Source organism: Alexandromys fortis, unplaced genomic scaffold (assembly GCF_014885135.2).
Source record: "Alexandromys fortis isolate MF-2015 unplaced genomic scaffold, M_Fortis_MF-2015_v1.1 scaffold_24, whole genome shotgun sequence".
NCBI lineage: Eukaryota > Metazoa > Chordata > Mammalia > Rodentia > Cricetidae > Alexandromys > Alexandromys fortis.
Window position 1 is genome coordinate 11436644 of NW_026067906.1, and position 25558 is coordinate 11462201.

At 39.6% G+C, this 25558-nt stretch overlaps 1 protein-coding gene across 9 annotated transcripts in view; it reads left to right on the plus strand.

Moving 5' to 3' along the window:
• Positions 1 to 25558, plus strand: part of Osbpl8 (oxysterol binding protein like 8) — a 120312-nt gene that overhangs the window by 79426 nt on the left and 15328 nt on the right. For all 9 annotated transcript variants that reach the window (XM_050135456.1, XM_050135459.1, XM_050135457.1 and 6 more), the window contains 13 exons: positions 1492 to 1562; positions 2433 to 2510; positions 5111 to 5212; positions 8930 to 9133; positions 10781 to 10865; positions 12504 to 12675; positions 13996 to 14233; positions 15071 to 15255; positions 19305 to 19386; positions 22060 to 22158; positions 22774 to 22870; positions 24178 to 24276; positions 25276 to 25373. In XM_050135456.1, the coding sequence (XP_049991413.1) occupies positions 1492 to 1562; positions 2433 to 2510; positions 5111 to 5212; positions 8930 to 9133; positions 10781 to 10865; positions 12504 to 12675; positions 13996 to 14233; positions 15071 to 15255; positions 19305 to 19386; positions 22060 to 22158; positions 22774 to 22870; positions 24178 to 24276; positions 25276 to 25373 (1610 nt within the window). The remainder of the gene's footprint in view (positions 1 to 1491; positions 1563 to 2432; positions 2511 to 5110; positions 5213 to 8929; positions 9134 to 10780; positions 10866 to 12503; positions 12676 to 13995; positions 14234 to 15070; positions 15256 to 19304; positions 19387 to 22059; positions 22159 to 22773; positions 22871 to 24177; positions 24277 to 25275; positions 25374 to 25558) is intronic.

The following is a 25558-nucleotide window of genomic DNA, read 5'->3' on the forward strand; positions in this document are numbered from 1 at the left end:
TATGTCAGTCATTAGTATCGAGAATTCTTTATTGCTATATTTATTGCTTCAAATACATTTTTAAAATTTCTACTTTAATTTTGTAACTTTTAGTGTACTTTTATATTTAAGTTCCATATTCCTGTAAGTTTTAATCTAAAAATCGTGTTGCATTTATGAAAATTTCCCCTTCCCTATATTAGAACTGAATACTTTTTACTTTTTCTAGAGAAGTATTTTCTCATACTACAAATTTAATTTAGTAAAAATATCTGAATAAAATAGTTGGTACTGTGGGCACATGCCTCACACCAGGGCTGGTTGGTTGGTTGGTTGGTTGGTTGGTTGATTGAGTTTTCTTGCCTCTTCCTTCCCCTCCTTTTTTTTTTTTTTGTTCTTTCTTCCCCCTTCCTCCTCCCATGTCCTCTCCTGTGTTTCTTCCCTCTCTTTGATATATCCTTTACTGAAAATTTATTTCCCACCCTTCTTTATCGCCTTCAGGAATATCGCTCCAGTTTGACAAGAAGAGAGAAAAGTTAGTTTGGATGCTTCTGTCACTTCAGAAATCAGCTCCCTGGAGTTCTAGGGTTACGTCTTGCTGAGTAGAGAGCATTTCTAGCATGAACTTGATGTTGATTTTGACCCCCACCCCATTGCTGTATACACTGGGTGAAGTGGTACTAACCTGTGTAAACTCAAGGCGAATCAGAAGTTCTGGGTCTTTCTTGGCCCCACAGCAAGTCCAAGGCCAGCCTTGGCTACACGAGGACCTGTCTCAGAAGGGGGGGGGATGGGGAATTAAGAAATGAGCTTGCTAGGAGGAAAGCTCTGAGCGGATGATTTCATGTAAAGTGGTTCAGTAGCACAAAAGCAGTATTCAGCTTGACATTGGTGGACTCGATTGCCTCTCTCTGAGTTAATTCTTTTGAAAGACTCACTTTTATTCTTTGAGAATTTCACAATGCATAAAACAGTTCTTTTATATGATCATATTCAACCTCCAGGCTTCCCCCAACTCTTCCCAGATATACACCCTTCTTCCTCCCTCCACTTAACCCCCTTCTGTATTTTGTTCTTTTAATTCTTTTTAATGTATACATGTGATTGATTGAGTTGATGAATACTATGTGTATATGGGTGCAGAGGCCAGAAGGGAGTGACAGGGCCCTTGGGCTGGAGTTGCAAGCAGTTATGAGTTGCGTGATGTGGGTGTTAGGAACTGAACTCAGGACCTTTGGAGGAATAGCAAGTGCTCTTAAGCCTTGAGCCATCTCTCCAAGCTCCCACCTCCTGTAAAACAAACAAAAAAAAAAAAAAACACAGAATCTAGTTTGGCTCCACCTTAATTTTAAAGAAATACAGTGAGATGCCAATAAGCCATAGTAGTTTGAGCTCTATAAGCACAGATGAATATCAAGTATATCTAAATGGAATGGCTCGTATTTACTCTTTAACATAATGACTGTATATTCAAAAGTTGTAATAATTGAATATTGGCATTTCCCCCCAAAGGTTTTGAAAGAGGAAAAGAAGATATTTCTCAAAATAAAGATGATTCTTCACTTTCAATGTCAAAGAGCAAGGTAGGCATATTATTGTTCCCAATGTATAATAGTACATTTTTCCAATATTTAAAGTGAAGATACTGAACTGAAATCCTGTAAGTGTTCATAAGAATTTTTATGTTGGTATGTCTCAACCTTGTAGTATATATCAAAAGTATAAAGGTCTATACTCGGACTGATTTATCGGGAGGTCTGGGTTTGGTTACTGCTGTGTTAATGATTGAGACTAATCGACCCCTTACATGATTTTTGATCATGTGAAATGAATATAAAACCATGCTATTAATTTTAAGGTTTTATGAAGATTAAATAACTATTAACTATAAACTCAAAACCTACATTTTTATTAATCATTAAATTAATTATTTTTGTCATTAATAATAATTTAATGATAATCATAATTTAATAGTTAATGACAAAATGAAAGGTGGGAGGGCACAGATCCTGGGAGTATTGATGTTGAAACATTGGACAGCTAAAGTGTCTTAGCCTTAGTTTGTGAAGATGACTGGGGTTGGGTAGTTGGGTAGTTCATGTGTCGGTCTGATGAAACTTCCCTTTTTTGTTTAGCACTTTTCAGAGGTCACTTAACACTGCTTTGGCAATTTTTATCCTAAGAATAACGGAATAATTGTATGTTTTTAAAAAATGTTCTGAGAAACAGAGTATAAAATTTAGAAATATTAACTTCACGTTGCAGATTAATTTTTGAACGTGTGTGTGTGTGTTAACACAAATACCAACAAGGGAAAACCTTTATTGAAAATGTGCATTTGCTTAAACCATAGCAGCAAATGGGAAGCGTGTAAGAAACGTAACGTGTTTTATGTGGTATGTGAAATAAATGTAAGCTTTAGTTCTCATCTTTTTATTTCACTTCCGTCTCAGTCTGAATCTAAACTTTACAATGGCTCAGAAAAGGACAGTTCCAGTTCGAGTAAACTCACCAAGAAGGAGTCTCTCAAGGTCAGTTTCTGTGCTTGCCTTAGGATTATAATGACATTTCTCCCTTTCCTCCCTCTACAACCCCCCCCGTATGCCCTTCCCTGCTCTCCTAAATTCATGGCCTCTTTTGTTAATTGTTATTGCATGCATGTGTGTCTATTCCAAAATATAATCTCCTCAGTCCAGCCAGTGTCACTCGTAAATGTGTTTTCAAGGCTGTCCATTCAGCACTGGACAGCCAGTTGGGGTATTCTTCCCCGAGGAGGGCCTGGGTTTTCTCAGTTGCCTATAGTTGTTTGTATGGGACTGAGGCTTTGTACGCTTTTCCCTGTCCCCCTTACATGCCAATTGGAGTTGTGTAGTGTGAATTCTAATTGGTCAGATATCGGGTTACATGCTGAAAGATAAGAGAAGTAAAGGAGCCAGCCACTAGAGAGACTTCTTACCTCTACCAGTTCCTAGCCCAAAGGGATCTCTGCAAATCCTCAGACTGAATGGGCAAGAAATCCTGTCTCCATCCGCCTTATATTCCTATCTCCACTTCCCTAGTGCTGGGTTAAAGGCCTGTGCCTCCCAAGTACTGGGATCAAAGGCATAAGATTCCAAGTGCTGGGATCAAAGGTATGTGCCATCACGGCCTGATCTCTATGGTTAACTACTGGCTAGCTCTGCCCTCTGATTTTCAGGCAAGCTTTATTTGTTAGAGCACAAACAAGACATCACCACAGTGATCTTGTTCAGCTCACGTTTGGACAGTCATGTTGGTGGAATTTTACAGGTATAGTGTTTGGTGTTACTATGAAACAATCAGCAAACTTCCTGATCCTGTCACATTGTGCGTAGTATGTGCTTTTGGAAATGGTCTAATACAAAATATTTATATGTGTGCTTGTAAAGGGAGAAGAAAAACTCCAGAGGGATGGAAAGGCAAAATGTTACTATTTTTATAGTGTGAGGTCAGCTGGTGATCACTTTTGATGACTGTTGAGAGCAGGCTGTTTCCGGCTTCAGCTGGCCATAGCACAGGCTCGGGATCAGTGTCCCTTCCCAGCTTTAACAGCAGCGTGACACCCATTGTGTGTGGAGCATCAGTGGACATTTCTGGCGTTCATTTAAATTAGTTTGCCAACTACCAGGCCCATAGGAGTAAGCATTTTGTTTGACCTGTATTGCATTTTAAATTTTGAGACAATAAACGTCCAGATTTCTAATTTCTCTTTAAGAAATGTGCAGTGTTGGGACTGCCTTCTTGACTGGCCACAGATCTGGGAGCTTACAGGACACACGCTCTCTACTGGTTGTGGTACCTGCTGATCCATCTCGTCCATCTGTGTTCTGTGGCTGGTCCTGTGTACATCTGCATTGGCCATCTCATGGTAGACCACAGTGGGTAATAGCATAGGCTGTTCTTTACAGGACCTGAGTTCAGTGCCCAGTACCCACATGGCCCAGTTCAGAAGATCTGAGGGCCTTTTCAGTCCCCCACAGGCACTGCATACATACAACAGACATACTTGTGGGCTGGAAAAATACCAGTATACAAAATAAAAGTAAAGTCTCAAAAAAATAAAATGCTGTTAAGTCTAAGGCACGAAAGGTATATAACATTTAAACTTTATTATGTGCGTGTTATCTCAAATTTAACTTTGATAGGTTTTTATCTTATTTAAGGAAAAACTGTAGACACTAATAGGTTATTACTCTTTCCTTTCCCCCCATTCAAATAAAAAACAATAATAAAACTATTAGTTCACTTCTGTTTTCTTGGGTTACTTCATAGAAATAATTTACCTATAAAACCTATAAAACTAAAATGGTTTACTTGTTCTTATTTATTTCAGTCTTAGATTTTCGTAAAATGAAAGGTCACAACTTCCATTTGGGAGTAGTTGCAGTATTGTTTGTAGTAAACAAAGCTAGGAGCTAAGACAATTTCTACCAGTAAGAGTGCTTTAGAAAAACAGCCTGGCTCTTTCGAACACAGCTGTGGAAGGCAGTCTGTCTTGGTTTGGATCTGGCTTCACACCTTGATAGCAGTGTGATTCTGGGCACATTGCTGTCTCTGCCTCAGTGTTCTTGAATGTAATAAGGCTAATAATACTTCTACTTGAAAAGCTAATTGTGGTGATTGAATGAAGTAATGTTATAGATACGAGTTTAGAATAATGACAGTTCACCAAATGCACTCGGTGTCATCATATTTTATTTGAGCTGGGGATCCTCTAGCACAGGTGAAAGAATATGGTAGACATAGAAACTCTCAAAACAAACCAAAAACCCAAAAGCCAGCAGTGCTACTCAAAAGCCTTTAGTCCTAGTGAAGGCAGAGGCAGGCGGATCCCTGAGTTCCAGAACAGCTCTACAGAGAAACCCTGTCTCCAAAACCAAACAAACAAGTCAAATGGATTTTTTGTTTTTAAAAACATAGAAGCTGTGCATTTCTACAGATTGTATCTGAAGGGGTAAAAGAGATTTAAAATGATACAGAGGCCTGGACTAGTGGTCACAGAAGCCAGGCTCCTACCTGTGCTGTCAAAGCTTCTTCCAGTTTTTTATCTTAAATGCTGGAGTTCTAAGAAGTTGTTTCCTCTACTGAGTGTTTTGTTTCTATGTTAAATTAGGTACAAAAGAAAAATTACCGTGAAGAGAAGAAGAGAGCCACGAAGGAGTTGCTCAGCACCATCACAGACCCTTCTGTCATTGTCATGGCCGACTGGCTGAAGGTCAGGCTTGGGTTTGAACTCTCGCTGAGTGCTTATTCACTGGGCTGAGAAAGCTCGAGACAGAACAAAAGCTAGGTTCTCGGCAGGAGGGAAGGTATTTCTGTGTTCTGTGTGCCTATCTTCACAAGGGCACATGCTGATAGCAATTCAGCTCAAAGGACATTTTGATTAGCGTGATACTGTGTTGCACACTGTACCTCATTATAAAGAGATTTTATTGTTCCACTTACCGTTTGATATTATTGCAGATTGGAATTTGTGTTGCTAGGACAAGAGGAGGACAAGTTGATATGAAAGCTGGACCTCAGAAGCACTGTTAAGCTCACATTGCTGTTCAGTCCCTTTTCCTCATCCAGTCACTGTCTTCCAAGGCTCACCCGAGGGGTAGCTCTGGGAATCTTTACTCCTAACTTTGTAAGACTTTGACCCCGGAAGCCCTAGTGCCTGATATTTTCCACAGCCCTAAAGACTTCTCTTTTCCTGGAATTAGCAAAGCTGCTACCCAGTGGTTCTTAGAGATGTTTGAAAAAGTTCTTCCACTACACTGAGAGTCCTAATCACGGTTGTACACAGCTCAAGTACTGCAAGGGTTTTCTTTGGTTTTGTGCTGAAAATAAATTCCAGTTTACCTCATCTCTTCTGAGAGCTCTGGATCCCACTTGTTTTCTTTCCCAGAGCTCTTCTCCATATGCCCTACAAGTCCCCAGACATCCTTAGGACAGAAGGGTCCCTCCTCCCCTCCCCTCCCCTCCCCTCCCCTCCCACTCTGTTATTTTAAAACAAGGTATTGCTCTATGTAGCCCTGACTGGCCTTGACACATGGCAGTCCTCTGGCCTCAGCATCTCAGATGCTGGGATTATATAGGTATTCATTTGTAACAGGAGGCTGTTTGCTCGTTTCCCGGCCACCCAGACACGAATCATAACACAGAAACTATATTAATTACAACACTGTTTGGCCTGTTAGCTCAGACTTCTAATTAACTAACTCTTACATCTTAAATTAATCCATTTCTATTACTCTGTGTTTAGGCAAGAGGCTGTGGCTTACTGGTAAGGATCTGGCATCTGTCTTCTTTGTAGCTACATGTTGCCTTCCTGACTTTGCCTACTCTCTCTATATAGCTCTTCCAGCCTGGCTATATGCTGCTCAGCTATAGGCTGAAGAAGCTTCTTTTTTTTTTTCCACTATTTTATTGATTTTTATTGCGCTTTCCATTTTTCTCTGCTCTCCCCCCTGCCTCTCCCCTCCCCTTCAACCTTCTCCCAAGGTCCCCATGCTCCCAGTTTTCTCAGATCTTGTCTTTTTTTCTACTACCCATGTAGGTTAGGTCCATGTATGTCTCTCTTAGGGTCCTCATTGTTGTCTGGGTTCTCTGGGATTGAGATTTGTAGGCTGGTTTTCTTTGCTTTATAATTAAAAACTACTTATGAGAGAGTACATGTGATAATTGTCTTTCTGGATCTGGGTTACCTCAATGAAAATGATGTTTTCTAGCTCCATTCATTTTCCTGCAAAATTCAAGATGTTACTTTTTTCTGCTGTGTAGTACTCCATTGTGTAAATGTACCACATTTTCCTTATCCATTCTTCAGTTGAAGGGCATTTAGGTTGTTTCCATGTTCTGGCTATGACAAACAAAGCTGCCATGAACATAGTTGATCACATGCCTTTGTGGCATGATTGAGCATTCTTTAGGTATATACCCAAAAGTGGTATTACTGGGTCTTGAGGAAGGTTATTTCCTAATTTTCTGAGAAATCGCCACATTGATATCCAAAGGGGCCATACCAGCTTGCATTCCCACCAAGAGTGTTCCCTTTATCCCCCATTCTGTCCAGCATAAGTTGTCATCAGTGTTTTTGACCTTGGCCATTCTTACAGGTGTAAGATAGAATCTCAGAGTTGTTTTGATTTGCATTTCTCTGATAGCTAAGGATGTTGAACATTTCCGTAAGTGTCTTTCTGCCATTTTATATTCCTCTGTTGAGAGTTCTCTGTTTAGGTCTGTAATCCATTTTTTTTTATTGGATTATGTGTTCTTTTGGTGACCAATTTCTTGAGTTCTTTGTATACTTTGGAGATCAGACCTCTGTCAGAGGTTAAGAGCATTGCCTGCTCTTCCAAAGGACCTGAATTCAATTCCCAGCTTATTATATGCAGAATAGCATATGCTTAGTGTTTATAGTGAAAATGCATCTAAGAAATACACCCTCTGCTGACCTGCAGACATACACACAGACAGAAAATTGTATACATGATAAATAAATAAATAATTTAAAAAAATAAAAATGGCAATCTTACCAAAAGCAATCTGCAGATTCAATGCAATGCCCATCAAAATCCCAGCAAAATTCTTCGCAGACCTCTAAAAAACAGTACTCAACTTCATATGGAAAAGCAAAATATCCAGGATAGCCAAAACAATCGTGTACAATAAAAGAACTTCTGGAGGCATCACAACCCATGACTTCAAACTCTACTACAGAGCTCTACAGTACTGAAAACAACCTGGTATTGGCATAAGAACAGACAGGAGGACCAATGGAACTGAATTGAAGACCCGGGTATCGAACACCTGAATTTTGACAATGAAGTAGCTTCTCTATTAACCAATGGCAATAAAACATATTCATAGCCTACAGAGGGGATTCCCACATCATATATCTTCATCCCTGACTCTGTCTGGTCCTCCCTTCATTTCTGACAGTTGACCCTCTTTTCTATTGTCACATCTCTAAGATCAAGGATGTTATGTCAGGGTAGCTCTCTTTCCTTTGATTCTCTTGGCTTGCCATCTCATTTATGTAGAGAGATGTACATGGACACACCTCTTCTTAATACTTTTCTCTTTTTATTCCTGGCTCCAGAGTCTCCCTAACTTTTTGTATCTTGGAATCACAGTGGTTCTGCCCATTTTGCTCCTCAATGAGTCCTGTTTTCCTTTCACAATTCATGTACATGCAGCTGGTAAAGGTGAAGAACGCTCCTGCTTTAGTCTGAATCCTATGCTGCATCCTGTTCAGCGTTGTGAAGCCAGTGAATTACCTATTATCAATTTTTAATAGAGTACAGACGTAGAAAGTGATAGATGAACTTGCTAACATTATTGACAGATAATATAAGATAAGATAAGGAGCATTTCATAAAAACAAGTGATGTGCTCACACTTAAAGGCCTCCTCCTAGACAGTTATATAGCACACCTTAACTAAGGAGGGCAGCTGTAGGAGCTAGGTAGACTCTGGTTTGGAAGAGAAATCTTTCTTCTTCCCACTATTTACCAAATGTTTAGGAAATGTCTTGGTTTTGCCAAAAGTGTTCAGAAAAGGAAAGTTAGAAAAGGCAGAATAATCATTTATTCCCACAAATTACATTCATAACAACTGCTACCAAAAGAATAAATTTAGTACTTTGGAAGTTTATTTTATTGATGCCTGAAGTGATCTAGGAGGTTTGTACTTCATGTATAATTTTGAAACTTTGGCCTGTTATTCTATGAAAATCTGAGCTTCTTCAAATCAGGAGCCATGTCGGCTCCATATTCATCTGCACAGTATACATGAAGTAACCTTTTCACTACAGACCTGTTCAGTGTAATGTATGTGTAATATAACTTTAGATTAAAGTGTCCCCGTAGCCATTATTCAGTTTGTTATTCTGTAGTCAAGAAAGAGAAGCAGATATCAGTCTTATAATAAATATATTTTTCTGTAGATTCGTGGTACCCTAAAGAGCTGGACCAAGTTATGGTGTGTGTTGAAACCTGGGGTGCTTCTGATCTATAAAACACAGAAAAATGGCCAGTGGGTTGGAACAGTCCTTCTGAATGCTTGTGAGATTATTGAACGTCCATCAAAAAAGGATGGCTTCTGTTTCAAGCTATTCCATCCTCTGGAGCAGTCTATTTGGGCAGTGAAGGTATGTGAGCACTTGTTGGGGGACACGGTAAAGGGGACAGTGGGAAGGAAGGTGAGCCAACCAGATGCCTTCTATCCTTGGCCAGGACTCCTGGACCTGCTCCTGCCTCCACAGCTGTATTTGTCCTTTTGTCTCTATGCTCCCGTGGGTGACAGAGAGCCTTTGCTTATTGTTAGGACCTAAACCAATTTCCCGAGAACATTTTCCCAGTGTATTGGATTTTGTTTTCTCTTTTGTTACTGAAGATTAAATTTATATTTTTTTATTAATTGCAGTTCCTGATACTTCTGTGTAACCTTGTGTAATGTTGACTGCATTTTTATTCTTCATCTGAATGGTAGCCTGGAACAGAAACTGATACATTTTTGTGGCCCTCCCTGTAGTGATGGGGATATGTGAGAAGCTGCCCTATTTGGTCTTATGAGATGTGGCTTTCTTTAAAGATAGGAAACTAATGTTTTTATAACTGAAGGTATTAGTATGGTCCCTGAATGCTGAGCAGCAGAAATAAGCAGGAAAACAGAAATGTATTCTTTGATTAATGGTCAAAGAGCTCTACAAAAGTAACAATGTAGCTTACATTAACCAAATCACCAAATCTTAAGTTTTCACAGTGAGATCAATCATTGCTTTAGTCTCTGGGATGATCATGTTCACCTTGACTAAAGGACTAAATGTATACCCAGACAATATTGATGTCCCCAGGAAAGGATTTAGGATTTCTGTTACTCTAGTCTACATTCATTGAGGAATAAATTTAAGATTACATAATTATTTCTGTTTTGGAATTCTATTTTTTTACTAGTGAATTATAATTAAATGTCCAACTACCTAATTAGACTTCTAGTATTTCTCATCTAGTGATACCTATAGAATGAAAATTCTTGTTAGAATTAGAAATGTATTAGTATGATAAATTTTAGATCTTCCTGTGATATGAACAACATGAGTGGACCAACCACAGAGCAACGAACCTAATCTGTTATTTCCCTTATACCTAGGAGGATGTAGAATTCTCCTAATACAAATAAGATTGAATCCTATAGTAGTTTTCCTAGTAGGTAACAACATTAAAATCTAGATAGTCTGATTCTAGGTCCTAGTGTTTGTCTTTTAATTTTTTTAATAGCCACAGTTAATGAAGCAATTCTTTTTTCTTTCTTGAAGGTTTTTGCGATCAGTCTTTAAAACAGATAGTAATTGACAATAAAGTGAATGTTGATTCTTCCATAGACCCAGTTAATATTCTTTTCCCTTTATCTAGTGAATTATATTTTCAGTGACTTTTTCAAACTTCTAGAAATACAGTATTCTTATGTAGTAAAATCTGTAAAATGGAAATTCTTCTTAATTGTGTCAGTATCTTATATATTAGGTTTTCTTTAGCATATGAGCACTATGTCCAGATAATATTTAAATGATAAATACTATCATTTGTTCAATTTTATTCAGGGAGTGTATTTGTTGGGAGAAAATACTTGTATACTAAAACTGGTATTCTTAAAGCAGATGTAATTAAAGCTGATTTGGTTTTAGATTATAATTGTGCCTGATATAACCTATATCTGATATAAATAATAAGACTAACCTATTGTTGGCCTATTTCAATACTTATCCTGTACCTGTACCTTCTGTTTTCTTATTAAGGGTCCAAAGGGTGAAGCAGTTGGATCCATAACTCAACCCTTACCCAGCAGTTACTTGATTATTCGAGCGACCTCAGAGTCAGATGGTAAGTACTTTTTGGTGGATTGGCTCTCATCTTTCAGGAATTATTTTACATATTTTGTGTTAACCTTGGATTAAATCAGATTTTTTAGGACACTTGAAGCAAGTAACCATAAACTTTGTGGACTGCAAACTACATTGCTAGCTCTGTGGACAAAGAACTCTAGTAGGAAGGACACGTGTAACTGGACGGTGTCTGCAGCTCGGGTTTTCTTGTTCTCCCCTGACGTAATGCTTTGGAGACTTAGTAGTAGTTTTTTTTTTTTTTTTTTGTAGCAGTTCATTGAATGTTATCGTTTTAAGAGAATATTCAACCTATGAGCTGTCACTGCATTAACAGTGATTATGGAGCATATAACACTGGTTTGATTTTATTTTACATAAGAAAGCAAAATACAAATAACTATCCACACACACCCCGCCCTGTAGCCAGATCCATAACTTATCTGGCAAATAATACAGAGAGCAAAACACCCGCACACGCACACTTGCGCGCGCGCGCACACACACACACATGCACACACAACATACTTTAGTAGCTTTCTAAGTGATAATGAACTTATCTTTACTGTCACACTTTATAGTTTATATTAGCTTGATGTAGGAAATTTTAAAACCTTCTAGTGCTGACTCTTATAATACTAGAGAATTACTGTTTATATTAAAATATAGACATTATGAAAATGTTTTTATGGTTTATTTTTTTTGCCAGATCTTGAAACAAGTATATATGGATTCTAGCAGTACTTAAATATATTACTATATTTCCTAATTCCACTGATACAATTCTAAATTATAAGAAAGCTATTAATATTGACAGTCATGGCATGGATAGGTATTTTCTTGACTTAAAACAAGAGCTGCATGTTTTCTTCTGTATGTGAGATCTAACAAAGCTCCAGAGACAGTGTGAGAGGGGAAGCAAACAATCGGAAGTAAAGAGAATGCAGGAACCCTTCAGAGGGGTGGGGTGGATATGCTCTCCATGCCTTAGAGCAGTGTCAAATGCCACAACAAAGCCTGTGCTTGACTGGTGCACACTCACATGTGCACAGAGTGAATGATGAACCTGAGGACAGCAGCAACAAAACATTATTTCAGTTAGTTTATAGTACAGAATCACCTTCTCTTCAGTGTATTTTATGGACCTTGTTTGATACTTTAAAATTGCATATTGCCTGGCGTTGGTGGCGCATGCCTTTAGTCCTAGTTCTTGGGAGGCAGAGGCAGGTGGATCTCTTGAGTTCGAGGCCAGCCTACTCTACAGAGCAAGTTCCAGGACAGCCATGGCAGCTACATAGAGAACCCATATCTTGAGAGACTGAAAAATGAATGAATGAATGAATGAATGAATAAAATTGCTTGTTAATGTTCTAAGGTTTGTCATATTTTATTTTAGATTGGACGTACTTGTATAATACATACTTTCTCTTATTTATTACAATTTTTAAAATGCTTATTGCTTAAAAAGCACTTATTTAAAAAAAGATTGCATTAAAATCCTGGCAAACTTTTATGTTTAAATTAATTTTTCCGAAAGTACTTGTTTCTCAAAGAGACAGTATGCTTTAGGTTAAGAGGATTAAATTAAATCAGTGCAGGTTTCATTTATTTTCTTGCTTGTAAACCCATGTTCTTCTAGGAAGGTGCTGGATGGATGCCCTGGAGTTGGCTTTGAAATGTTCTAGTCTTCTTAAACGCACAATGATCAGGGAAGGAAAGGAGCATGACCTGAGCATTTCATCAGATAACACACATGTGACCCTGTACGGTTTACTGCGTGCGAACAATCTCCACAGTGGCGACAACTTCCAGTAAGTGGCTGTGGCTGCAGATTTGGTGATGCTTTTGGAGACTCTCCTCTCCACTAAGTCGGTTGTCCTTTCTACTACCTCGGTAATGTGTGTAGTGTTGACATTTGCCTGTCTTATTATGTGGCTTACGAATCAGGGATTTATTTAATTTAGTCACTGTACACTATTCTTTTTTCCAGGAACAGCGAGCTTGTCTTTGTGCATTAAGAATGGTTTCTGTTTCTTGCTGTCTCCTTCTCCCATAATCCCATTTCAAGATCAGTTTGAATACTGTATCCTCTATGAAGCTTTCTTGCCTCAAAACAATGAGAAAAATCCTCTCTTCCATTGTTCTTTTCTTAGCATGCTTTGTAATGGCTCTGGATTGTGCCTGCCATTTGTAAAGCATTTTTATTTATTGTCTTATGTGTGGGGGTGTTTTACCTGTATTTATGTCTGTGCACCACATTCCTGCAGTACCTTCAGAGGCCAGAAGAGGGTGCCATGTCTCCTGGGACAGGCGTTACAGATGATGTTAATGCTGGGAACTGAATCTGGATCCTCTGGAAGAGGAGCCAGTTCTCTTGACCACTGAGCTGTCTCTCCAGTTCCTGTGAACACATTTTTTAGTAGAAACTATGTCTGATTTGTGGTTTTTGTCTCCTGAGCATTTCTTGTAGCTAATACCAACATAATATTTCACTGGCAAAACTGGGATGCAGTGCACAGGTAATTTTCGGGTGCTGGTATCCTTTTATTGCTTTGAATTAAAAAAAAAAATCACTGTTCCCTCATTTAAAGCTTCAATTTGGGGCTATTGGCTTATCCTTTAGGTGAAATGGTCATTCCCATTGTTCCTGCAGTTCCCCCCTCACAATTAAACCAATCAGATAAATGTTAAATATATCTCACAGCATGTTTCCATCTTACTCGAAGAGGTTGTTTTGGGTGACTCTGGAGGTCTTTTCACTGGAAAGTCATAATTTACCCAGCTGAGAACCTGACGGTCTTACTGTTTCTCTTCCACCAGATGTGGTGGTGATCCTGCTTCCAGTAACAGCATTTGTAAAACAGTAGAGCGGTGGACCTGGCAAGGCGTAATCTGCATCCTGTTGTGAGAACATTGTAGCCCCAAGAGTGCAGGCTTCTGTTTAATTTCTTTGGGCCTTTTCTCACTGATTATGAAATAACAATATTGCCTGATAGGATAATCCCAAAGACGAAGTAAAACACTTTAAACTGTATACAGCATGGCAAATCTACAGTAAATGCTGCGTGTTAGTCTAGTTTGGGGATCTGTATTCTTAGCCTCCTTTGTTCTTCATGTAATTACTCCATTAGGTTGAATGATAGTGAAATTGAAAGGCAGCACTTTAAGGACCAAGACATGTATTCTGATAAGTCCGACAAAGAAAATGACCAAGAGCATGATGAATCTGACAATGAGGTGATGGGGAAAAGTGAGGAAAGTGACACAGACACATCAGAAAGGCAAGATGACTCTTACATTGAACCTGAGCCCGTTGAGCCTTTGAAGGAGACCACCTACATGGAGCAGAGCCATGAAGAGCTCGGCGAGGTGAGCACTTTCTAGTGCCAGGCTCTGGCTTACCAACTTTAGAAAATTTCCACACGGAATTATAGATACTTTTTTGCCTGGCTTATTGTTTTCCCCAAAGAATATCTATATGCCACGTGTTTCTTCAAAGGTATATTGTGAAATTTATTTACATTTTTAAGCATCCAAAACATACCCGAATGCCAGTGTGGTCTGCTGAACTTTAAGTTTACATTTTCAAGTTTGTTTGGAATAGAGTATTACTTGGTGTCATTACCAGGTATAAAGTAATTTGGAGCTGGGCGGTGGTGGCGCATGCTTTTAATCCCAGCACTCAGGAGGCAGAGGGAGGCGGATCTCTGTGAGTTCGAGTCCAGCCTGGTCTACAAGAGCTAGTGCCAGGACAGGCTCCAAAGCTACAGAGAAACCCTGTCTCGGAAAACTAAAAAAAAAAAAAAAAAAAAAAAATTGGAAATAGTATAAATTTAAAACTTGCTTGTTATTACCAGTGCATGTAAAACAATAAACTACTAAGCTGGGTTTGGTGGCACGTGCCTGTAATCTCAGCAGTTGGGAGGAAGAAAGAAGCAGGAAGTCTGCAAGTTTCAGGGTAGTCTGGGCTACTTTTCTCAGTAGAAAATAAATGTAATTGAACAAAAAACAGTAGAATTTGATTCTTTTGTGTATTGTTATTTTGATATTCCTTTCACTTTTATAGCCTAGACTTTGATAGCTAAATGGTTGTTTGCACATTCCCATAATGCTTGCAGTAGTCGTGGAGAGTCATGTTTTTATCATCTACTGTGTCTGTCTAAGATAAGTAAAATATCTCAGTGTGCTGTGTTATAATTATTAAAGGCAGGTGAGGCTTCTCAAACGGAAACTGTCTCTGAAGAAAACAAAAGCCTTATCTGGACTCTGCTCAAACAAGTTCGTCCTGGCATGGACCTGTCCAGGGTTGTTCTTCCTACGTTTATTCTGGAGCCCCGGTCTTTCCTGGATAAACTTTCAGATTACTACTATCATGCAGATTTCCTGTCTGAGTAAGTAGTCTTCTAGAAATAGAAGATCCCTGCATGGTTCTAGAGTGTCTCAAGAATGTAATGGAAAGCCAGGTATGGTGGCATGCACTTATAATCTCAGTAGGGAGGTGGGGAAAGGTGGATTCCTGGGGTTCAGCGAGGCCAGTAAGAGACTGGTAGGTAGGTAACACGTGAGGTCATCCTCTATGTAATAGCAATTTTGTGCTCACCTTTCATATTTCACCTGCTGCCACGTCTGCGGAGTCTTGTGGCACTGTTTTCTGTGCTACTGATGTTGGCCCAGCTATGTGGACTTAGGAATCAACACCAATATCTGTTGTCCATATCTGTTTTCAGTTGTAGTTTTTAATTACATTAGTGAACATTGAAAACATAAGCTGAATCAAGAGATGATTGGTGAATATCACAAGAAAACTTAGCAAATTATGTAGTAGATAAAAGTAGTAATTCTCCTAAGATAAAAAGAGCTCGTAATACCAGCATGGTGGTGCACATTTGTGATCCTAGCTCTCGAGGGCGGGGCAAGAGACCTGTGATGAGCTCGAGGACAGTCAGGACTGATTTGTCCAGCTCCCTCCAGTAAAAGAACTCCCAGCTAGTAATAGAGTGAAGATATCCCATAGCCTATAGGTAAAGAAATGGGAAAAATGAAACAGAAACAGTTCTTAAATGTGAACCTCATGTAAACTAAGGAAAAGCAGGTAAAGGCTGTAGCAAAATAGTCTAGTTCAAATATCACATCGAGGTAGAGCTTTTGCACTCATTCTGCTCCCTCTGTGGGTCACATTTCATTTCATTTTTTTTAAAGATTTATTTATTATGTATATAACATTCCTTCCATGTATGCTTGCAGGCCAGAAGAGGGCGCCAGGTCTCATTATAGATGGCTGTGAGCCACCATGTGGTTGCTGGGGAATTGAACTCAGGACCTCTGGAAGAGCAGTCAGTGCTCTTAACCTCTGAGCCATCTCTCCAGCCCCACATTTCATTTCTTAAGTAAATGATAAGAAACAGAGTCATCCCAACAGTTCACATTCAGTAAATCTAAACTTGTCACAGAGCAAGGGAGGAGTGCTTTCTCTCAGTCAGCTTCCTAATTGGTGGCAGCAGCAAAAAGAGAATCAGTCTTGTTATTTTTTTTTTTTTTAAGATTTATTATGTATACAGTGTTGTGCCTTCATGTATGCTGCAGGCCAGAAGAGGGCACCAGATCTGTTACAGACAGATATGAGCCACCATGTGGTTGCTGGAAATTGAACTCAGGACCTCTGGAAGAGCGATCAGTACTCTTAACCTCTGAGTCATTTCTCCAGCCCTTATTATCTTTTCTATAGAAGTAGCTTTATAAAACTAAACTACTAAGGAGTATAAGAAAAATAAATAAATCTGTGCTATATCCTATACTTCTAAGTGTGTAAACATTTTAAGCTAACATTTTGTGGTTAGCGGTTATAAAAGCCAGGCTTTCTCAGACTCAGAGACTGTCTGTCCGCAGGTAGATTACTGCAAATCTCTTGGTGTCTGCACAAATTGGCATGTCTCGAGACACAGTCCTTTAAATCTCAGAATGTACTTTCTGCACTGTGTGTAACCCCTGACCATAAAGAAGGAAACTCTTTCTCGGGGCTATGAAGTCAGATTATTTTTTTTGTATCCCTGGCCAGTTTGAGAATCTTTCTTTGTGGTGTATGTGAACAAAAGCCATAAACCTGAGGTTAGGAATTTGTGCCGAGAGTTAATCACTGTGCTAGGTCATCAGCCAGACCTAGCAGAGAGCCTGGCACAGCAATCACGCGTTGCTTCGCACTTTTTACCTTAGTTCAGCAGATCAACAGCTTGTTATCTGTCCTTGGGCTGTTTTATCTGGGAATTGTTTATCTTAAAACCCATTAGCAAGGCATCTGAAGCTACTTTGAAGTTTCAAATCAGCTAATAGTGTACAACTATCTGGCACCTGGGGAAATACAGCTGTTTTCTTAATGTAGGCTGAGCTGTGATCCAAGACAGCTCTGAGGGGGATCTTACAACCCTGACTTGAGTAACATCTCTTTGTATTCAGTCTTATTCATCAAAACTCTGTATAAGCTAACATTATTATTAGCGGCTAGAGAGTACAGCTAAGGAGGGGTTACCTTCTTGACAGTCCACAGATTGAAAAGCCCAGTAGAACAGGATGTATTCATGAGATTACATGCCAGTGGGGAATCTCTGCACATCCACTCACACCGTGCCAGATAGCAGAGAGAAGTTGCAGTAGCAAACATGTAAAGGGACAGCAGACGCAAAAGACATTTCAGGGTCCCTAGTTTCATAACCTTGCTTAACTGAGATTCTTCCATCAGGGAATTTCTTCTGGTGGTTGACACCTTGAATATTAATTGCCATCTGCTGTTTTATGATAATGGTTTCTGGAAAGCCACCAAGGCCAAAAAAATAGAAGTTACATTGTTTTTATAAAGTGGGACTGTTTATATTTGCTCATTTATGCTTGAAGAAAACTTTGAAAGAATTGTCTATTTTTATTTTTTAATTTTTTTTTGAAATTATGTATGTTGTGTGTGTAAGCAGGCACATATGAGTGCACGTGAGTGTAGATACCTATGGAGGTCAGAAGATGGCCTCTAGAGCTGTAGTTACAGGTGGTTGTGAACCTTTTGACTTGGGTACAGGGAAGCAAACTGAGGTCCTTTGCCAGGACAGCCCATGTGTTTAACCATTGAGTTCTCTCCTAAGAGTCTTTTTAAAAACAAGCCTTTGAAGAGTATATTGCCTCTTCCTACTTCTGGTCTGCCTTCTCTGTTTCCTGCTCCTTGCTGGCAGGCCAGCTCCCCTCCCATGTCATGATGGACTCCATTATAACTCTTCTCTCAGTAACTTTTCTTGGTATTTTGTCACAGCAACAGAAAATTAACTAATAATTTCAGCTAACAGGGCTTTCCAATTATAGCCCTTCAAAGCTGAGTCATGACTCCTCCAGATTTCTTCTATAGACTAAATGTTACACTGGTAGTTGGTTCAGGTGGAAATGGTCTGGTAACAACACACAGGAAGAGTGAAGGGCTATAATTGGCAAGCCCTGTTGGCTGGAATTTTAACACGTAAGGGTGAGGGACTGCTGGGAAAACACAGCTGACTGAAATGATCTCAACTCTTCTTTCTTCTTTCACACTTGTAACATGAAACCTCAGCTTTGTAGCTGGGGCACAAACCCACACAGTCTGTGATCCGAAAGACCACCATCAGCCCCCTGTTCTCTGTTCTGTGTACATCAACCAGGTGAACAGCCACTGCTGCTCCTTCGCTGGCAAGTGGTACTGAAGCCCTTTAATCAAACTGTTGACTGGGCTTCACAGCACCACACAAGGCATGAATCTCAAAAGTCCATATTTACTTTTATGGAAGAACTAGGGTTGTTTGTTTTTTGACTTATGGTTCTTGTGCAAGGCAGCAGGTGGCCTGAGCAGGAAGTTGAGAGATTACATGTTCAGCCAACTCGGAAAGCAGAGAGTGTTTGCTTTTTAATCCCAGTTCTTCGCAGAGCTCCTTGTTAATCCTGGGTCTCCTAAACTCCTTGTTAAACCTGGGTCTACTGAGCTCCATTTCGGACACTTTGCTTTGGAACTTCCAAAAAAATTCAGCAGTGTCCCAGGTAGTATATGAAAGAATCAGAAAACTGAGATAAGGTAACCAGATTAAAAAAGAAAACATGATTCTTTACAGACTTATTTTTAATAGCTTTTTAAAAAGTTGTGTGTATATTTGTTGGGGGCGTGGGTATATGCACATGAATGCAGATGGCCCATGGAGGCTGGAGTGGGAGTTGCTGTTAGCTGTGAGCCACTGGACAGGGGCCGGGAATGGACCTCTGGTTCCCTATTAGAAGAGGAAGCCATCCCTCCAGCAACAAGGCAAGGTATTCTAGAAGTAAATTTACATGACTTTTATTGTTTACTTAAGCATGAATTAGGTTTCCAGCTATAAATCATAGTGAGTATGAAAGAGAATTTGTGATTGCACACAATGGTTATATTTACCATTTTGTTGTTTAGGGCTGCTCTCGAAGAAAATCCGTATTTCCGTTTGAAGAAAGTTGTAAAATGGTATTTGTCAGGGTTCTATAAAAAGCCAAAGGTAATGTTTATGTTTTGCTTCTTTTTCCTCCTTTTTATTTATGTTTATATATTTGTATGGGTATTTGGGTGCCAAGGTGCACATGTGGAGGTCAATCTATCCTTACATCTTGTGAGTCTTGGGGATCAAACAAGTCATCAGACTTGGAGACCAGAGCCTTCACCTGCTGTAGCATCTCACTGCCTGAGCACACAGAAAACCCAGCTGCACTCTGAAGGGTGTCTAAACGGTTCATGTTTGTGATCATTTATTTCCTTAGTCATTATGATAAATAAGTGTTCCGTAAGTCACATAATAAAAAGCATCTCTGTGGGAACAATAGCCTGTCCGGGTATATTGGGGACCAGCCCAGTGAACCTCTCAGGATCAGGAAGGAGCGCTACAGCTAGCGGGGATATACTAAAGGGATCCGAGGGTGAAAGGAGTGAATCTGCTGACACAGGTCTCCTTGTGACTCTTTTCTTCCAGTGTTCTCTCGATCCCACAGGTTTCCAGTTTATATACCCACACAGGCACAATTAGCAATTCTCTGGCAGTAGGAAGGAGACCAGACAGACATTGTTCAGGGCCAAGTTGATAGATAAGGCTGACTATTATCTTACCTCTGTCTTGAGGGGGCGTGGCTCTGAAGAGTCCTGGAGTACCTGGAAAGGGTAAAAAGAGGAAGGGGCTGTGATTTCTAAGAGGAGGAAAAGGGAGTTTGCCTGTTAACTACATCTGTGTGGTTAGTTAAGCTTGAAGTCTGTGATTGGTAAATAGAAAAAAACGAGGAAGAAAACATGGCAGTGGTGCGCAGTCTCCGAGTGCCCCCTCCCCTTCCGCTGAGGCTGGGACCATAGCCTTGTGGTAGCAATGGCAACCAGTTTAAGCTGCGGGAGGAAAATGGCTTGATCCACATTAGTATTTTCACTAAATCTTAGCTGATTAAAGGGAACCTCTCAGCACTAGAGCGAAGTGAAAAACTGTGGCTGTGTAGTGTAAAATCCAAGGCTGCTGCTTCCAGCCCTGGGCTACCTACCTAGGTGAGAAGGAATTCCTTTCTTTGGGACTGGTTGAGTGATCCAAAGCTTCCTCCTGTAACTGTGAAGGCACAGTTAATTTCCTAGACTAAGATCTTGTAACTGAGGTGAAGGGAAGTACAGAACACCAATAGCTTGTTAGGGTAGAGCAGGGGCCATTGGGTTGTGCTCTCCTAAGGCAGTTGTTAGAGAAATCACTGTGTCCAGCCCTCCTCCTCGGTGCCTGTCCTTTAAGGCTTGAGTGTGGTCTGTTTGCAAGGCTCCTCTCCTTGTTGGGTGTCCTGCCATAGAAGAGAATTGTGGGGGTAGCTTTACATGGATTTGACTGTGAGAACAAAGGTTTCTTTGAGTGAATACTTTCATACCAGGGTCCCACAGTGTGGGGGGAAGTCATCCAGTTACCAGTACAAGGGTGTTATGCCCAATAATTGGTTAATACACTGATGAGACTTTTTGGGGGGACGAATCCTGCTATGGAAAGGGGAGCTCTATAGTTTCACAAGAGTTACAGAAATGACAGCGACTGTTCGAAAGGCAGTTATCCCCACAGCTCTGCAAACTGGGTGTCCTCTACTGGAATGTGTGACCCCCATAGGTAGCCTGGTGATTTTGTCAGCTGCATTCTCACTGTATAATTCTGTGGACCACAAGAACAGCCAAGATAGCCTTTCTGTGTTCTAGTTTATCCCTCTACCCCATGGAGAACAGTCAGAAAGCAGGAGTGAGAACCGTGGCGGGAAGATTATGAGACTAGAATAAAATGCTTTAACCTACAACGATGGAACAGCTAATGGAGGGCGGCTTCCACCAATGGAAACACCACTGCTAACTTAATGATAGGACAGGCTCTGTGTTCACACCCTCCTTCAGTTACAAGAATCCATGCATTTGCATTGTGCTGGTCAAGCAGTGAGAATTATTACACAGTAGAATTTCATGGAAAGAACCTCAAAACAGAAATTTTGAAAATTTAGTTTTTATTGCTAAGAATATTATGAACTATATGAATGAACCTGGAAAACTACTTAAGTTTAGGCATATTTCAAAAAATCTAAAATATGGAGATGTTGTCATACAAATAGTTTATTTTCTGGCATTTCTAATATTGGCTAAATACAACAAAGAGATGGAATCTTTATAGTCAAGAGATATTTGCACCCCATGTTCATTACTGCACTAATTGCAGTAACCAAAATATAGACCAGACTGCAGCAGATGCATGGATAGAAATGGTGAGCTCGTCAGTTTAAGTTGTGGGATTTTTTTAAGCAACCATTGTTCTCTTGAGACAACATTTTACAGGAATGTCCTGCATCTCAAGAGTTGCTTTCTTATTTTTTTATTTTATTTATTACTCTTTGAGGTATTCACACATGTTTAATCTTATAGTATATTTTGGTCATTTTCACCCCATTAATTCTTGAGCTCTTTTTTGTTTTTGCTTTTTAATATGTTATCTTTAGGTTGTTTGCTGGCAAAAATTGAAAAATTTGTATTTAGACCATATCTTGAGTAAAGCTATATTTTTATTTCATGTAAATTTCATTACTCTGAAGAATTATAAGGTGGTCTTCCAGACAATGCAATTTAACTTTAAACCTGTGTTTGCAATTTTTAACTTGTAGGTTTTTTGTTGTTGTTTTTGTTCAACTAGGGACTGAAGAAACCATATAATCCTATCCTTGGTGAGACTTTCCGTTGTTTATGGATTCATCCCAGAACAAACAGCAAAACGTTCTATATTGCTGAGCAGGTATGAGAAATGCTAGCCTGGTAAATCGCTGTTATTCAGCTGCTCGTGAGGGAAGGCTTGATAAGCACGGACATTGTAGTACTGGCTGCTGCTCCAGACCACACTGGTGAGCGCGGCTGTCTTCAGGATGTCAGCCAGTTTATATTGGTCCTTACTCTTGACTGCAGTGGGCACTTGCTGTACATGATTATCCCATGGCTGTTGTGAGGAGAATTTAGTTCCTCAGCATGTGGCCCCTCCATACAGTTTTTACAGCACAAAAACTTGGTTACTCGGAACCAAGTATATAAGCACCTGTGTGTGCGTGCGCATGCAGGAGAGGGCTTGGGAAGGAAGAGGGTGTCCTAAAGGCCTCCCCCATGGAAGCTATGTTATAATCTCGAATTAGAGATGCTATATTATCATTCCCACACAGATGTTGTTGACTCACACCCTGCCTTTGGTGTACATGCCGGGAGGTAGGCTTCCTAGGAGCCGGAGATCCAGGCTGTAATTACTGACATTCATCATCGCTTCCCGCTGTTACTTCTTACCCATTCCCAGACTTGAACTTTTGATGCTAGCATAGTAGTATGTTCGTTTTCTTAAGTGTGTGACCTTTCCTGTGTTCAATAGGTGTCCCATCACCCACCAATATCTGCCTTCTATGTTAGTAACCGAAAAGATGGATTTTGCCTTAGTGGTAGCATCCTGGCTAAGTCCAAGTTTTATGGTGAGTTTCCCCTTGTCCTGAACTGTGCTTTTCTAAAATGTAGTATTTTCTGGTTTTTATCTGTAAATAAATTAATTCTGTCATTTTGTCAAGGAACTCATGTCATTTAGGCATGGCTTTAATCCTGTCTCCTGTTTAACCTTGCACATTTAGAAGTAAGGCACGTTTTATCTAACTTCTAACAAGCGTGTAAAAGCATCACTTGTGGGACACACAGTGAATGCCTACGTGTCTCTTGTGCACAGTGGGTTTATGCTGTTTTTACCTTCATCAGTTTGTTTAGATTTGTCTCCCTATACCTGAGGAAATTGACCTTTCTCTTTTAGTCTTTGAGTATAGAAAGAATTCAGTTTGGTCCTAGGTCATTCAATAATAATATCTAACCTTCGGCCAAATAACATACTGTTAAAAACTCAGAGAATTAAATTCAACTAAGGAATTTTAAACCTGGGAGAAATCAAACGTAAGGGTAAAATAGAAAAGATAAAATATGTAAACAGAAGTCTAAATTTTAATTACACAAGAGGGGAGAGAGTCAGAAACTAGTCTGCGACAGGAAATCTAAAGTATAGCACTTTCCGTCCAGGACTATGGTACGTGACTTTTGTTTTTAAAGATGTTCCCCCTACTTAATTTTCTTTTGATTTGGATTGGATTTCTCCTTTTTTTTTTTTCAAATGTTCCACGTGTTCTATATTGATATTACTTCTTCCCCCTCTTGCTTCAGCCCCTACCCCAACCCCAGCTACAGTGTAATTGGCTTTAGTGGGCATTTGTTTCATAGACATTTTCTACTCAGCCCCAGGTGTGTGGCTTATGTTCAGGCATTGCTTCTGCACTTTGATTTCTATTTTCTTATGTGCTAACAGAACTTGTGTGCACCAGGGCGAGCTCTTTATAATATGAAATGATCCAGAGTTCACAAGGGTACTTTAAAGGTTTAAAAAATTCTCATTTATTTTTCTTTGAGTAAAGACATCTGAAGAGGTGGTGTATAACTTATGAAGTAGCCTATTAGACATATATCACATGGTATCTCTCATGTCGGAATCTAGAAAAGTTGATGTAGAGATAGGAGTAAGTCATGGTTGTGCATAAATATTTGCAGCCTTTTGAAAATACTCTTAAGATTAGGAATATGAATCAAGAAATGTTTTAGTTATGAGGGGATGAGTATGTCTTTTCACACATGCATTAAGATGGAGATATTTTAAATATTTCTCCTGGAGGAATGTCGATGTCCCAAATAATATGCTTTGTTTTGAATGGTTAGATTAGCTTTGTGAAATGTAAAAATCTTTTTTTAGGAAACTCACTGTCCGCGATATTAGAGGGAGAAGCACGGTTAACTTTCTTGAACAGAGGTGAAGATTATGTAATGACAATGCCGTATGCTCATTGTAAAGGTAAATGATATAGATCAGGTGTTTCTTGGCTTTTTGTTTTGTTTTTGTTGTAAATAAATGTATGTGAATATTTGTTTGAAAACCTTGGTCCACAGTTTCTTGAGAGTATCGCTATTTGCGGACTATTTCTGTGGCAAATTCATTCACACATAATAGTCTTACCTATTTTTGTGATAGATCCATTGTAAGAAATTTAGTTGCAATAATGGGATTTCCTTGTGTTTATCTCCTGTGTAAGTTTTGTAATTAAATTAATCTGCCTTTTTCAGAACCCTTGGAAGCCACTTCATGCACTCTTGTGTTAACACCCTGTATAAAGTTTAATCTGCTCTTCTTTTTTAATGATTTATGTTTGTTTCTACTCATTGGTGTTTTGTGTGCATGTATGCTTGTGTGAGAGTGGCCACTGAACTCTCAACCAACACTGTGGCTCCACTGAATGAAGCCTTAGCATGTATTCTCTGAATGGCTCTTCATAGCCTTCACCTCAGAATACTGTCCCACAGCACCTCGGCATTCACCAGTCAGTTTCCATGGCAAAAGCATGTCACCGCCCTGGCTGGCCTGGTCCTGCCTCAGCAGCAGTTCACACACAAGCCTGTCCACGAGATGCCACAAAGCACAGTGGGCATCGGCCTGAGGGCTGCCTGTGTGGTTGATTGTGGATGTGTGGAGGTCGGAGTGTAACTGTAGGAGTAGGATCTTTTCTTCTACTACATAGTCAGCAGTCCAGCTCGGATCCCAGGGTACGGCAGGAAGTGCTTTCTCACGCCGACTCATCTCATTGGCTCACCACTGTACATTAAATAGAAAGTCTATAAAATTGCCAACTAAGCATGACGTGAATGTGCTAGTGTTCTAAAACAAATTTTATGTATGTACTAAGCATATTTTGTTGAGTGTGGCAGATGTTTCTTCTAGTGTATTAGTTACAGAGCCCTGCTTATTTTGTGTCAGTGACTCTGTCTTTGAGCTTCTTTCAATTGTCTTTTTCTTTAGGAATTCTTTATGGTACAATGACATTGGAGCTTGGTGGGACTGTCAATATTACCTGCCAAAAGACTGGATACAGTGCAGTACTTGAATTTAAGCTAAAGGTTAGTAAATGATGCTGTTAGCTAATTAAGGGGAAGCTGTGTTGTAAATACTGAACAAAAAACACAAATTAGTTGTAGAATAAGAACTAAATATAACAACATGATTTATGCCAGATCAAAGAGAAATACATCCAAGGGCATTCTTGTGAGTATCTTGGTTTAGCCTGAGACAGCCTTGGAAGATA